We start from the raw sequence: 16793 nt of genomic DNA, 5'->3' as shown, positions 1-16793 counted from the left end.
AGTGGACCTCTAGTTCAAGATACAAGTTCCCGAGGCGCCTGCATACAAAATTCAAGATCAATTTTCCTGTACAAAGTTACAAACAGTTTCAAAAATACAACAGTACTTATAGGGGCATAATGCTCAGGTACAGCATCATATGATTTCCGGTGCGGAGGAGAAGCCCAAGGAATGGTCTCCACCACCTCTTCCCCGTCCAAATTCTCATAGGGGAGGATCCTATCAGCATGAGGAATGTCCTCAAGATCAACCTCCTCCTCCTACATACAATCATACAATCATGCAATCACACAATCATTCAATCATACAATCATCCAATCATCCAATCAATACAAGAATACAAGAATACAAGAATACAAGGTTCAAAGCTCACCGGCAGTACGAAGCGTACTGGTGGAGCCAGCCTCCTCAGGAAGTCGTCATAGCTCCCCTTCCTGTGTATAAACTCCCTCCAAGAGCGGCAAACAGCCTCGTCGTAGCCTCCGCATAGAGCAGGGCAAGATCTTCATCCAGAACCAGCATGGACTCCGGTGGATCCTTGGGGACAAGCCTATCCCCCGAATGGTGTTGAAGGGACACTCGCTCCCCCAGATACCACATATGGCGGTACAACCCTGGAAGAAAAACCCGCCGCGCAGACAGGAAATGGGCACGAGCAGCCGAGACAGGTACAACCGCGTTGGCAAAAGGACGCCATACCATCTGCAAAGCAAAAAACTCAGGCAACAGTACAAATACAAATACAAGAGAGCAAAACAGTACAAAAGATTACATCTTCAGCGGATAGAACTCTCCAAGCTCTGCGAGAAGCCGCCAAAGACGCACCCAAGCGCACCGCTCCTACCCAAGAGGCAGCATACGGGTAAGCCGCATCTCTAGTACGCTCCGGCGCCAAAGTCGGAAAGTGCTCATAGATCCAAATCTTTCAAGGAACAAGAAAAGCATCAGTCAAATTCAAAATACAAGCATACAAGTACAAAGTACAAAGTACAAGGAGTCTCAAATACCTCCAGCACGCTCCATAGAGCAGCCATGCTCGGGTCATTCCCCAGTGCAGTCCGGGAGGCCCGCTTCATCTCGTACAAAAGGTGGCTGTATGCCAAGCCACCCCAGTTATAGCTTGAAACAGCTCCCAAGTCCCGCAAAGCGGACAAGAATTTGATGTGCACCCGACTATTCCTACTCGGGGCCATCACTCTGCTCACCAAGGCTAGGAGGAAGAGCCTAACCCTCTGCTCCGCGGACACACCCCCACCACAGATAGCCTCCACAATCACCTTCACGGAAGCGTGAGCATCATCATCAGACAAGTCAACAACAGGGCCGAGCAAGTCCTTGGCAGCGGCCGAGCGCCACGTCAGCTCAGGATCAAAGGTCACATTCCTCTTAGAAAAAGGAAGACCTATAATCATAGCAAACTCAAAAGGGGTAATAGTAATCTCCCCCCATGCCATGTAGAAGGTGTTGGTGGTATCCCACCACCGCATTATCAAAGCCCACAAACGGTTTTTAATCCCCGTTCTCTTCGAAGAACCTCCCATGGTACGCTAGAAATCGGCCAGGCCCATCTGCGACCAAATCTCCATCGCTTCCTCATCAGCACGAAGAGCTTAGGCCCTTTGAACCTCCACCAAGGACCAGTAGGTACGGAATGGCTTTCCATCGGCCTACAGGTGAACGAGTTAGCTCAAAACCTATACAATTACAAGATACAAATTCAAAGCACGGTACAAGACTCACCATGCCAGCGCGAGGCCGCTGAGACAAGTGTCAATCCGGCCGAAACACCTGGTCGGAAGGGATCCAACCAGTACCAGGGAAAGTCGGCGCATCTCGTTGAACCATACCCCCACCTGACGCATTTATTGCAGCCGCTTCATCATCCGCAGCGTCTTCCTCAGCGGCTCGAACCACAGATGATTCAGCGAGCTTCCTCCGAGTGTAACGAGGCATACTAAATTAAGTAGCATACAAAGTGTCAAAATCCTAAACCGGGGGCTATCCTATACTGGCCTATACAAAGCGGAAAATTCAAGACAAATCCCCAGTGGACCTCTAGTTCAAGATACAAGTTCTACACCAACGCCTAGGCTACCCACGCCGAAGCAGGTATTCAAATTCTACACCAACGCCTAGGCTACCCACGCCGAATCAGGTATACAAGTTCTACATCAACGCCTAGGCTATCCATGCCGAAGCCGGTACAAAAACATACTTTCAAGAAATTTCGAAGGATTCAAATCTACAAGTTCCAACAGTTCAATTCAAGTGGCTATCAAACAGTCATCTACAAGATTCAACAAGCTTAAGCATACAAGCATCATTTCAAAGTACGAGAAAATCAAAACTACATGCAATCCTAGAGTTATTTCATAAGCAAAAACGTGAAATACTTACATGGACAAGGCAAGAACAAGATCAAGGGAAGAGCCTAATTGACCATTGAGAGAGAAAAGAGCAAAGAATTCAAGAGAGTACCTCAAAATGGCACGGCAAGGGGAGCTTTTATAGCTCAGCCCCGCGCCAAGTGCCGCACAAGCGCCCAGTGTTGCCTGCTGCATGCGCGAATCTGCAGCGCGCGCGGTCTCCCGTGCTGATTGCACGTCCTTTGCTGCTACGGTCTTCCGCACCAAGCATCAAACGTCGCATCGAACCATCCATCGAAAATACGGGTATACACTTGTATCTCCAAGTACAAACAGATGCATATTTCAAGAATACAAAGTCCAAAAAAATACAACGACTCAGGCGCCCAACTCCCAACGGCCCCAAGCTCCGGGAAAGTCAGTCGAAATTTCAAATTTTAAGGGCCAGTAAAAAGCTCTTATCCCCAGCAAAGCACATCCCCAACGGATTAACTCCGAGTATTCAAAAATTCAAGATTCAAAATTTTCGATGCCAAGCTCCGCCCTGAATTGAAGGCGGAAAGGTACAAGTACAAACTGGAGTCATCACCAACCGCACCGAGGTAGACTCTATCCTTTTTTTCTAACGCCTGTTTTGTGCAGGTACCGGCGTACAAAGAGTGGTTTCGATTGCAGAACATCTTGATCATTCTCCGTCCCTTTCGAAATACTTTGATTTGCGCTTTCCTAACCGAACGCTCAGTCAAAGTGGGGGCTTCTGTAGACACCTAATTTTTGTCTCCCCTTTGGGATGTCAAACGATACCATTATCCTTGTTAGGTGATTGGAGTAACTCCAGGCGGAAATCCCAATTGCTAAAAACATTTCCAAATTTAAGATCCAAAATCCAGCCCCGAGACCGTTCCCTTTTCGGTTCTCGATACAAAATACAATTTTCCAAAATCAATTTCAAAATCCAAGTACAATCTCATCTAGTAGACCATCCCATTGGTTTTACTAGGCCTTTTCCACTCAAAATCATATAAGGCAAGTCAAATTCGGACGCCGACCCACAAAACCGAGCATGCCGGGCCTCGTCCTGTAAAACAGGAATTCAAAAACCCGAGAAAGGCTTGTTTTTAGACGCTAAACGATGCCTTAACCTCCAAGCAAATACAAAACGTCAAACCTAGTACTATTCGTACAACAGGTACAACACTACAAGACGAAACAAGGACGATTCCCCGTCCTTGCTTTGGCGGCATTCAAGCCACGTTACCAGCGCCCAGCGCTGGTCCAGCGCCCTGCGCTGACGTGTGCTGGTGCCTTGCACCAATTCCTTCTATAAATACCCCTCATTTCCAGCATAATGGAGAGGGGAACAACAATACAACGTCGTAATTTCGACATTACGCCTCAAAATAAAACTCAAAAACTCCTCAAAAACACATACAAAATTCCTAAATTCAAAAAAAAGCAATTGGGAGCTCTTGCCTAAATCTAACTAGGTAAATCGGAATCCCATTCTAATCTACTATGTTGCTTTGATTTCTAAATGATTAGCAAGTTGGTGTTTTTAATCATTAACAACACCACTTGCAACAATCACACATGTTTTCCAAAAATACAAACTTTTCCAAAATACAAAATACAATTTTCAAAGATTCAAGGATGTCCAAGTTGTTTACAATCACCTCTTGGACTAGAATCGCCATCAAACATGGGGTAATCAAAGATAACACCATTTAACATTTAAAGGTTTAGTCTTTTTGAGATTCAAAACTCCATTTTCAATATACAAGTTCAAGTTTTCAATTTTCAAGATCTTACCATGTTTAGGGTTATTCAAAGTTATTTCCCTAAACTAGGATCATTTCAAGTTCAAGTTTCAATCATTTCAAGTTCAAAACTTCAGTATTCAAGCTTTCAAGTTCAAGTTTAACATACAAAATGTAGGACATTTGGGTTGAGCAACCGCTCCCAAGTTGAGATTTTTGGCTTTGAATTAGTGTTGGGAGCACTTATTTTTAAGGAGCCGCTTGGCATTCGAATCTCATGTGCCCGGGTACAAATTTCAATTATGCACCTTTCAATATTGCAATTTCAATATCGCACCTTTCAATACCGCAATTTCAATATCGCAATTTCAATATCGCACTTTCAATACCGCAATTTCAATACCGCAATTTCAATACCGCACTTTCGATTCTGCATCTTTACTTGCCTAGTCCATTTCTAGGCAATGTGGACCTACTCCCTAGTCCTTTTCTAGGGGGTCTTGTATTTACTAATTCCGCACTTTATTTAGTATTGTGATGTTGCTTTATTTGCTTTATCGCTTTCATCACCAACATGCTAAATACAACAAAATACAAAGGTTACATCACGCTTAACAAAGATATTTTTGGACAAACCGGCCTTAGGTTCCTTAAATCAATCTTTAAAGCAAAGTGACCACCATACAATTAGAGATTCAATTTTCTTTTAATGCAAACCCACATAGTCTAATCTAGGGTTTATTTTCGAAAACAATGTTGTGCCAACGTACTTGAATATTTCTAAAGCTCGCCGAATAAGCATCTTGTTCCCGTGCCCGGATCTCACCCATCCGTTTCAAGGATTCAAGGCCTTATCCAACATAGAGTCACTTGCGGTCTTTCCGAACGAGACTTTAAAAAATGTTTGGTGGCAACTCCTTTGAGGTACAAAAATTCTACGGTTCTCTAAAGAACCGCCCCTCTTGTAGAACGGGAAACAAGTTTTGAAACAAAAAAACCCCCTACAGGTGGGAACCGGATTGAGCCGGTGGATCCTTTAGCAGGAAATCCAGCTAACGTTCGTTCACAGATCCCTGCGGAGGTGGCCCGCCGAGCTAGATCATCGGGTGGTAAGTTTTACTCGAACGTCGTACAAACGTATCGAGCCTCCTCTAGCAGTTCTTCTTACTCTCCTCGTCATCCTAAGGCCATTGTTTTTCCTATAACTAAAGAAGACAAAGGAAAGGGAGCATCTCTAGCGGAAGACGAGCGTATCCCTGCCACTCCTCATTATACATCAAGGGAGCGGGCGGCTATTTGCCGCAAAGTCCTTAAGGTCGTTCCGCAAGAATACGTCGCTTCTCTTCCTGGCCGAACAGACGCTCAGTTTGGTGCCATCCAAGCCAGCTTGCTTGACGTGAGTTTGTGTCTTTTGATTGATATATATATGTATATATATATATATATATATATGTATATATATATATATATATATATATGTATATATATATATGTATATATATATATATATATATATGTATATATATATATATATATATATATATGTATATATATATATATATGTTTTTTGGTCTGTTTACTAACATATAGATCCTTTTATAGTTGTTATGCCGCATGGAATTCTGCAAAAGTTGGAAGACCCACACGGCTGAGGAGCTCAAAGGTCAGGTGGCTGAGTTCGTTCATCATGGTGACTATGCTTTCAAGTCAATTGAGGAAGTTCGCTTGGAGATGCAGACGGCGATAGATCTTCAGACAAAGGAGGTGGCGTCGTTAAAATCTAACAAGGCGGAGTTGCTAAAAAAGGTCTTGAAGCAGGACACAAATATGACGGAGATAGTGGAGGAAGGCAAGAGGGTCGCGGGGGAAATATTGGCACTCCAAGCTCAGCTTGAAGAGTATCCTCAGATCAAGGAGGCAGCCAGCCACGCCGAGCGACTTCAAGGGGAACTGGAGACTGCTAGGTCGCAGATTCGCACTTTGAGAGAGCGTCTCCATGAGTCCTATGATCAAGGGGAGCAGGCTGTGAAGGATGCCGTCAAGCATGCTTGGGAAAACCACTTGGAGGAGCATGACCTCGCTTGGTTTCAGTGGCGTTTAGAGCACAGTGCTGCTGTGTTGGCTGCTGAGCGTCTCGGGATGCCGCCTCCAGAGTTTGTGCCCTCTGATGACGAAGACGATGCTGCTGCCCCCTAATTTGCTTCATGTCTTTGTAAACAGTTTTTTAATTTAGTGTTCTTATACTTGAGGGCAAAAACAATTTCTATTTCTATGTTTTGCGCCGCTGGCGTGTGTACTTTTGTGCCTGCTGAGCACACAACAATTTTATTTTTTGCTACTTTTGTACGCCTAACAATGGACGTCGTTTTATGAATAGGGTTGCTTGTTGCTTCCTTATCTCGTGTTTAACTGTTTTCCATACTTGGTTTTTCTTATCGACGGTGCTTCCAATCAATAGGTATGGGCGTCACTTTTTCTGACGAACGTGTCTATCATTGAATTGATTGACGCAAGTCAATCAATAGGTATGATTGCCGCTAGACAGGTTCGTCAGGAAAATGGACGGGCCATATTCTGGACAGCAAGAAACATTACCGCTGGTCTTTTGAGAAAATCATCCTTGGTACAAGGTCCTTTATGCCGCGGGCAAGTAATTATGTCGCGGTAAGCTTTAGTAAGGTCGTCCCTTTAACTGACAAGTGTGTCAAATGTAGAATTGATTGACGCAAGTCAATCAATACGTATGATTGCCGCTATACAGGCTCGTCAGATGAAGTGGACGACCAAAGAATGGACGGCAAGAAATGTTATCGCGGGACAATTGAGCAAGCAACCTTTCCAAGGTCTTTTTGCCGCAGGCAGCAAATTATGCCGCAGGGCTTTTGTATGGTCGTCATTTTTCTGACGAGCGTGTCTAAAATGGGATTGATTGACGCAAGTCAATCAATAGGTATGATTGCCGCTAGACAGGCTCGTCAGATGAAGTGGACGACCAAAGAATGGACGACAAGAAATGTGGCCGCGAGACTTTTGAGCAAGCAACCTTTGTTCCAAGGTCATTCTTGCCGCAAGACTTTTGAGCAAGCAACCTTTGTTCCAAGGTCATTCTTGCCGCAAGACTTTTGAGCAAGCAACCTTTGTTCCAAGGTCTTTCTTGCCGCAGGCACTTAATTATGCCGTATGAGAATTAGAGCAAGCAAACTTTGTTTGCAGGGACATTTCTGCCAACCTATTCCTATTTTGGTGATTAAGTCATAGAAACTTATTATGAATGCTAGTATGCCGCAGGACGGTTAGCAGAAAAAACCTTGTTTTTACGTACAAGCTCCCCAGTGGCATGTTGTGCCGCTGAGGTGATAGTTGGATAGGTGATCAGCCTACAACTTAGTGCTAATCTAGGCCACTTCTTAGGCTTTAAACAATTAGTCTTGTTATGAATATGTGCTAATCTGGGCCACTTCTCAGGCCTTCATTCAATTAGGCTTTGGTATGCATATTTTAAATAATTTTGTATTTGACGTGCGAGTAATAAATAATATGAAACAGGTAGAGTAGTATTATTTATAACTTTGTAAGGAAAATTTAGCCGGTTACAAGAGCGATTACTACCCTATCAGGACCGTCAGAGGTCGCTCCTTAAGCAACAGATCCTTCTATATAAGACGAAACTAGCACTCATCTAGAAGAAATATTTCTTGAGATTGTCTGCATTCCAGGTGCGCAAAATAGGTCGACCTTGCATGTCTTGAATGCGGTAAGTTCCATCCCTGACTTCATCATAGATCTCATAGGGTCCTTCCCAGGTGGGTGTCAACTTACCCTGCTCATTGGCTCGCCCTGTCGACTCCATTTTTCGGAGAACGAAATCTCCCACTTTGAGCACTCTCTTGGAGACTTTCTTGTTGTATTCCCTCGCCATCCTTATCTTGTACATCTGTTGTCTTAGTGCCGCATTTCCTCTATCCTCAGGCAAGAAGTCCAAGGCCACCTTCATCATTTCCCAATTAGCATTCTCGTCATATAGCATGACCCTCAGGGTTGGTTCACACATCTCTATGGGTAGGACGGCTTCGGCACCATAAGCTAGTAAGAAGGGGGTTTCGCCGGTGGAGTTCTTAGCCGTGGTGCGGATTGACCATAAGACATTTGGCAGCTCATCAGCCCACAGACCCTTGGCTTCATCCAGCTTCTTTTTAATCCCTTCAGAGATTATTTTATTGAACGCCTCGACCTGGCCATTGTCTTGGGGACGTCCGACAGAAGCAAAATAGATGTGTATGCCATGGTCTGCTAACCATTACTTCAGCTTAGGCGTCTCAAACTGAGGCCCATTATCAAAGACGATAGCTTGTGGTATTCCGAAACGAGTCATGATATTTTTCCAAATAAATGCTCTTACATCACTGGTTCTTATATTCTTGAGTGCTTCCGCTTCCACCCACTTGGTGAAGTAATTATCTACAGCAACAATGACATAACGCCTACCTCCGGAAGCGGGTGTACGGGCCTAGGAGGTCCATTCCCCACTTAGAAAAAGGTATTGGACTCGTGATGGGTGTCAGAACTCGAGCCGGTCGATGTATCAGATGAGCAAAATGTTGGCATTTGTCAAACTTCTTGACCAATGAGATTGCATCATCCTTAAGGGTCGGCCAGTAATAACCAGTTCGAAGTGCTTTTTCTGCCAAGGCTCTTCCCCCAATGTGCGAGCTACACAGTCCCTGATGAAGGTCTACTAGAATTTCCTGCCCCTTCTCGAGAGTCACACATCGCAACAATGGGCGAGAGTAGGCCTTTTTATAAAGTGTGTTGTTCCACATTTCAAACCAGGAGCATTTTTTCTTAAGTTTCGCCGCCTGCCTTGAGTCGTCTGGCAAGACTCCATTCATTTTGAAGTTAATTATGTCATCCATCCATGTGGAAGTTCTGTCTAGGGTTGCTACTTCCATTTGCTCAATGCTTTTCTGATCTTTTACTTCCCAAAACACATGTCGTGGGGTACCACAGGATGCAGAACTGGCTAGTTTTGACAATGCGTCAGCTTGATTGTTCTCAGAGCGAGGTACTTGCCTTACTTCAAAGCTTTTCAGTTTCTCCACCTCTTGGTGGACGGCCTTCATGTACTTAATCATCGTCGGATCCCTGGCCTTGTAATTTCCATTGACTTGGCTCACAATTAGTTGAGAGTCAGATAGAGCTAAGATCTCCTCGGCGCCAGCCGCTTTACACATTTTAATGCCGCAGAGCAGGGCCTCATATTCGGCCTCATTATTGGACGCCTGAAAGTTAAAACGCATAGCATACTCAAAAGTATCCCCTTCTGGCGATTAACAGATGATCCCGGCTCCACATCCATTCTCCGTGGATGATCCGTCCACGTAAAGTGTCCACACTGTTTTTGTGTTCTCGGCAAAGACAGGCCTCGTCATTTCCACAATGAAATCTGCAAATGCTTGTCCCTTGACGGCTTTCCTTGGTTCATAAGTAATGTCAAAAGCATTCAACTCAATAGCCCAATTCAACATTCGGCCTGACGCCTCCAACTTTGTGAACGGCAGCCTGAGTGGTTGGTCAGTGTAAACCACTAATTTGTAGGCTAGGAAGTAAGGGAGGAGCTTTTTACTGGCCATGAACAAGGCTAGACCAAACTTTTCCACTATTGGGTATCTAATTTCAGCGTTTTGAAGTACACGACTCACGAAGTACACGGGCATCTGTACTCCTTCCCTTTCTGTCAGCAGTGTTCAGATACTGCGAGATACATGTATAAGATCTCCCCCTGCAAAGGGCTAACAAGGCAAGGTAATGTGTGCAAATGATCTTTTAATTTCACCAGTGTCGCCTCTGCCTCATCTGACCATGCAAACTTGGACTTCTTCCTGATTGCTCTAAAAAAGTAGTGACATTTATCCCCGGCCCTGGAAAGGAATCTGTCTAGGGCGGCCAAACAACCTGTAAGCCGCTGAACTTCTTTTACCGTCTTTGGTGAGCTCATATCAATTACCGCCTGGATTTTGTCTGGGTTGGCCTCAATTCCTCTTTTGTCAATCAAGAAACCTAGGAACTTACCCGACGTTACCCCAAACACACACTTCTTTGGATTCAACCTCATGTTGTAAGTACGAATGGTCTCGAATGTCTCCCTCAAATAAGCTATATGTGCCGCTCGCTGCTTACTTTTTACTATCATATCATCAATATAAGCTTCAATGTTTCTTCCGAGCTGTTTACTGAACACAGTGTTAATGAGACGTTGGAAGGTGGCCGGGGCATTCTTCAACCCAAACAGCATTACTTTGTAGCAATATAGCCCTTGTTCTAGGCCACAGAGGAATCTGATGAAATCCCGAGTATGCATCCATGAAGCTCATCATGGCATGCCCCGCCGTGGAGTCGACTAGCCTGTCGATCTTTGGCAATGGGAAGCTGTCTTTAGGGCATGCCTTGTTGAGGTTGGTGTAGTCCACACACATCCTCCAGGTGTCGTTTGGCTTTGGGACGAGGACCACATTAGCAACCCAGTCCGGATATTGGCTAGATCGAATAAACCTTGCATCCATCAGCTTTTTCAATTCTGCCGCTGCCGCCTGATTTCTAATTTCCCCATGGTTCCTTTTCTTCTGACGGACCGGTTTAAAATTTGGGTCCACATTTATCTTGTGAACGGCCACAATAGGGTCAATCCCGGGCATCTCCTCAACAGTAAAAGCGAAGATATCCTCAAATTCTCTCAGTAAGTGGACCAACTCTGCCGCCAGCGGGTCGTCAGGAGAAATTCCAATGGGCACTACTCTGTCTGGTTTGTCCACATTTAACACCACATTGTAATGAGCCCCAACAGCCTCTGGCCGTCTCTCTTCCATGTGCGTCGTTGATATAGTTAGTGTTTCTTTCATAGATTTGGGTTGCGTGCCACTGCACTTTCGCTTGTTACCTGACACATCTTTCTCCTCACCTGACCCCCATGCCTCTGGGCTCAAGGTGGTTAAATAGCAGTCTCTAGCTTGCGGTTGATCACCATGTATAGTGCTGACGCTCCCATCATCACAAACAAACTTTAGGAGCATTAGTTGAGTAACGATGACAACCTTTGCCCTGTTCAAAGTAGGACGCCCCAAAATGACATTGTAAGCAGTCAGATCTTTCACTATGAGGAAACGAACGTCCATTTGACGAAATTCTTTCTTACTTCCCATCCGCAGAGGGAGAGAAATGATGCCGACTGGATGAATTATACTACCCCCAAAGCCTATAATGGGATAGTGAATTTTCTCTATTTTTGAGGGATCATGCTGCAGTCAAGGCTAATTATGTATGACGAACTCCCTGTATCAACCACGATGCGCCTAACCCTTAGGTTGGCAGTTTTCAGCTCGATCACCAGTGGGTCGTCATGTGGGGTAGCTATTTTTCCACGGTCGGCCTCGCCGATTTCTACTTTTGGGAACGGGTCGGCTGTGGCCTTTCCCGACAACATCACTTGCCCCAGCCGCTTGGCATAGTCTTTGTGACCTCTCATGGTTGGCCCTCCGGCGGCCAATCCTCCTGATATGACGGCCACACACTCCGGATCAGTACAGTTTCCATCCTCCTCCGAGGGAGGTGACTTGTTCTTTTTGTAGAACGGTTTTCCTGAACCTCCAGTATTTCTGCTGATATAACTCTTTAAGAAACCCTTAGCGGCAAGGCCGTCCAGTGCCCTTTTCAGGCTCTTACATTCCTTAGTGTCATGTCTAATGTCACTATGAAAGTGGCAATACAGCTTGGGGTCCCTACTTTCCGGCGGCGATTTCATGGGAAACGGCCGATCAATCTCAAACTTGGACCCTAGGTCCATCAGAATTGTGTACATATCTGTGTTGTATTCAAATCGCTCCCGGTCATAGGTTCTGGACCTCTTCTGACCAGCAGCTGTTGGAAATCTGTCTGACTCTTTTGCAATAGCCCAGGTCCCATTAGGCCGGCTCTTCTTCTCAAAATTTTCTTTCTTTGCCGCTGGCTCAACAGTATCACTTCCTCGAGGCTCCTTTGGGACGCTGCAATTTTCCGTAGCATGGATAAAGGCCTCGGCCTCATCTAGCACCTCCGCCATGGTTCGTACACTTTTCTTTACCAAGTAAAACTTGAAGGAGCCTTTCTTAAGCCCCCTGATGAAATTATCAAATGCAACCCCGTCCGGCAAATCAGGGATTTGCCCTGCTTCTAAGTTGAATCTTTTCACATAACTCCTTAAAGACTCGTCCTTCCCTTGCTGGATCCGACTCAAATGCATGCTCGTCTTCTTTTCTTCCTTGTGAGCCATGAACCGAGTGGAAAACAGTAGCTCAAGCTCAGAAAATGTGCGAATGGTTCCAGCGGGGAGCCTCTCAAACCACTTAGACGCTACCCCTTTCAGCGTACCCGGAAAATACTTGCACCAGGTGGAGTCATTTGTTCCCTGAACATACATATGGTGCCTGTAAGCTAAGAGGTGCATATCCGGATCTGTAGTTCCATCATATGAGTCGATGTTGGGCGGCTTGATCTTAGGCTCCTTCGGTGCTCTCATGATATTATCTGCAAAAGGAGTGGAATGTCCGAGGGCCAGGTTGGACACTCCCTCTTGAATGTGATACACAGGATCCTAGTACATTGAGTACGGCTCACGCCGGGAGGACTCATGACGGCGAGTTTGAAGACTTGATCGGGTTCCCCGTGGGCGCGCCTGACTCAAGTGCGTGTAATTTGGGTGAGGTAGAGGTCTATCCGGCATGACGGGGGTTGACCCTATGTCAGAAAGGTCAGATTCCGAGTCAGGGACCAGCTCCGCTTGTGGCTGCTCACGTCCTCGAGACGTTTCTCCGACCAGGCGTTGGGGCAGTCGGCGTGGCAGGTAAGACAGGGTCTGATTGGCTTGGTTCCCAGGCAACCGCCTCCTGACGTCCTCCTCTGTCTGCCTGGTCCAGACATTCGGGGGACGTAGAGAAAGTGATGGTCTATTATCTGCAGGCCTCTCCTGATTGGTAGCCGCTCTGGTGGTGTAAATTAGCATGCTCTTCTGTACTTCAGCGTTGACTGTCTTGCCCATGTCAGCTTGGAACTCGGCCAAGATGGCTCGTAGGGTGCCCACAGACACGGGCATGTCAGGATTCTCTTCCATTACTGTATCTGCTTGAGGATTCAGGTGTCCTCTAGGGGGTGTGCGGTTTCCCTGCTCATCTTCCTCACTGAGCACTTCCACCTCGGCGGCATGACGAGGCGTGTGTCCTGCTGCAAAAATCCGGGCGGCATCCCCTGTGATCCTTGGAGCCGGCGTCTGTTGCTGCTTAGTCGGCATTTCCTTTTTCAGGGGTGGCCGCTCCACTCGAATAGGCCGTCCAATATCATTTTCCTGTCGTTGATCCTCCATACTACCGTACCTCCCCATAGACGGCGCCAAATGTTGTGGGGTTTTTCCGATCAGTTGATGACAAGGAGGTTTCCGGTAGCCTGCAACACGATCTCCTCTCCGACCTGCAAAACAAGAATATTCCTCTCAGAATATTCCATCCGATGCTTAAGTAAGTATGAGTTTATAGAGAGAGAAAGTAGAGAGAAGGTAGAGCAATTAATATTTGTGGTTGTTGTGTAATTGAAAACCTTGTCCTTGGGATTTGAGGCTTTATATAGTACTAGGTTTAGAGAGAATGACCTAATATTCCTTCATATGATTGGCTGAGTTAGGAGAAGAGGACAAGTGTCCTTTCTCTTTTGCAGTCATGGCTCTTTAGGACATAAATGGGCTTTTTGGGCTTTTGTGCCATCAGAACGTATTTACCAAGTATGCCATTTTTATATGGATATAATACGTATGCTTATTCGTATATGGATACGAATACATATACTCTTCGTTCACATGGAGAAGTACATAGACTCTCAGTAATCAGACTAAAGATTGCTTACGAGGCATAATTCGTGCCACGTGTCGTATCTTTATTGGTACGAGCTGGTGTTAGGTTATGATACATATGAATAAACATTAATCATGCGGAAAAACCATAAAGCCAGGAAACATATTATTAACACATAATCATTTAGCATAATTCAGATGCATACACTTTGTAGCGTGCCCTCCCTAGCTGCGCCCGAACCGAACAAGAACAAGTCTTTAGGACTCCAAGTGTCGTCCCTCCGTAGATAGTCCACAGCACGTCCGGATCCGCCTTAAGCTTGACCAACTAGAATGGCCCTTAAGGTAGTATGAAATTCGGCTATTATGGGGCAAGAGAGTGACTGATTTTTCTTGAAAATCTTACCTTTGAATACTTCAATTCTCCATTTAAATATGTGACCCTAGGCACCTATTTATAGAGTTTATGGAAAGGAATTATAATCCTATTAGAATACCAATTTAGTTTAATTAGAATCCTGTTAGGATTCTTATTAAATAAAATCTATCTACTAGGATTAGGATTTAATCATAGAACAAATTCTAATAGCTTTAGGATTTGTATTGCACACAACCATACACGAGCACAAACACGAGCACCACCCGTGCAAGCCTTGCGGCCCACGCGAGCTGCACTCGCTCGCAGCCCAAATATCGCAGCCCATATTGCTCCGCGCGCGCCAAGGCCTTGCTGGGCCTGGCGAGGCTTGACTGTGTGTAATTGATGTGTGTGGTTTGCTGGGCGATGGCCCGGCTTCGTGCTGGGCCTTCGTCTGGCAGGCCTCGTCCGATGCTAATTCGTACGATACGCTTCCGATTAAATTCCCGATTCCGGAATTTATTTCTGATACGAACAATATTTAATATTTCCGATTCCGGAATAAATTTCCATTTCAAACAAATATTTAATATTTCCGTTTCCGGAATTATTTTCCGATTCCGATAATATTTTCGATTCTGACAATATTTCCGTTTCCGGTAATATTTCCGATTCCGGCAATATTTCCATTTCCGATAATATTTTCCGATACGTACCATGTTTCCGTTTCCGGCAACATCTACGACTTGGATAATATTTATATTTCCGATATGATCCATATTTCCGTTTTCGGCAATATCATCGTTTCCGGAGTATTCATTTACTTGGCTTTGACGATCTCAGCTCCCACTGAAACCAAGATCCGTCGATTCTGAATATTCATAGATGGAGTATTTAATGCCATTAAATACTTGATCCGTTTACGTACTATTTGTGTGACCCTACGGGTTCAGTCAAGAGTAAGCTGTGGATTAATATCATTAATTCCACTTGAACTAAAGCGGCCTCTAGCTAGGCATTCAGCTCACTTGATCTCACTGAATTTATTAACTTGTCAATTAATACTGAACCGCATTTATTAGACTTAACTATATGCATACTTGGACCAAGGGCATTATTTCCTTCAGCTGGCACGGTAATTTTGCCCACAACAGTTGCTTTGTCATTTTGCCAAGTAAAAAAGATTCGCATTGATCAATCTTCTCTAAGTCGAATGATTCTAGAATTCCCTGTCGTTGATGTAATTCCATGCGCTTTGTGTTTATATGGCCTAATCGACAATGCCACAGAAATGTGAGATCCGAATCACCAGTTTTAGCCTTTTTAGTATTTATGTTATACATGTGTTTGCTCGTATCTAGCATATATAGACCATTTACTTGTTGTGCTGAACCATAAAACATTCCATTCAAAGCAAAAGAACAACTATTGTCTTTAAATTGAAAACTAAAACCTTTAGAATCCAAACTTGAAACGGAAATAATATTTCTGGTGATACTAGGAACATAGTAACAGTTTTCTAGTTCCAAAACAAAACCACTAGGCAAAGAAATAAAATAAGATCCTACGGCTAATGCAGCAATCTGTGCTCCATTTCCCACGTGTAGATCCATCTCGCCTTTATCAAGCCTTCTACTTCTCCTTAGTCCCTGCGAATTGGAACATAAGTGTGAGCCACAACCAGTATCTAATACCCAAGAAGTAGAATTAGCAAGATTACAATGTATAACATACATACCTGAAGGAGAAGCAACGTTTCCGTCCTTCTTCTCTTCCTTTAGTTTGGGGCAATCTCGCTTGTAATGACCAATCTCATTACAATTGAAGCATTGCGATGTTGAAGGAGAAGCATTCTTCCTCATCTTGCTCTTGGAAGGCGCCAGTTGCCTTCCGGGAATGGATGAAGATCCAGCCTTGCTTATCTTCCTCTTGCACACTTTCTTGAATTTGGTGCACCTCACATTCAAAGGGTCTTGCTTTAACTTAAGGATTCTCTCGAATTTCTTGAGCAATTCCACAAGTTCACAGAATGTGCTCTCTTTCTAATTAAAGAGATAGTGCATCTTAAACCCCTCATAATCCCTATGAAGAGAATTCAGCACTAGTGCAATAGCTATCGACTCTTTGACGGAACCACCAAGTCTCTCGATTGTGAAAAATAATCCAGACATCATATCCACATGAGACGGAATTGGTGTGTTTTTGTCCATCTTGATTGAGTAAATGCGCTTTTGTGCCTCTAGAAGTTCGTTCTCTAGGCACGACTTGTGTGGGGTAATGAGTTTGAGATTGCTCATTGAATTAGCCAATTCATCAACCCTTTTGCCACCAGTTTGGAACTTGGGTTGAAACCCCGCACGACACCTATCCTTAAGACGACTTAGGAGAGCATGAGGCTCAAAAGTAATGAACCTCCCTCTCCAACTTTCGGGAATAGACTTTAG

General features: G+C 44.7%; 1 protein-coding gene across 1 annotated transcript; it reads right to left on the bottom strand.

Annotated features, from left to right (window-relative positions):
• Positions 1–11396: 11396 nt before the first annotated feature.
• Positions 11397–12671, bottom strand: LOC110798363 (uncharacterized). The gene has a single exon (XM_022003547.2). The coding sequence runs from the start codon at positions 12669–12671 to the stop codon at positions 11397–11399; it is 1275 nt and encodes a 424-aa protein (XP_021859239.2).
• Positions 12672–16793: the final 4122 nt, after the last annotated feature.

Source organism: Spinacia oleracea, chromosome 2 (genome assembly GCF_020520425.1).
Source record: "Spinacia oleracea cultivar Varoflay chromosome 2, BTI_SOV_V1, whole genome shotgun sequence".
Lineage (NCBI taxonomy): Eukaryota > Viridiplantae > Streptophyta > Magnoliopsida > Caryophyllales > Amaranthaceae > Spinacia > Spinacia oleracea.
This window is presented reverse-complemented; position numbering and strand designations above follow the sequence as displayed.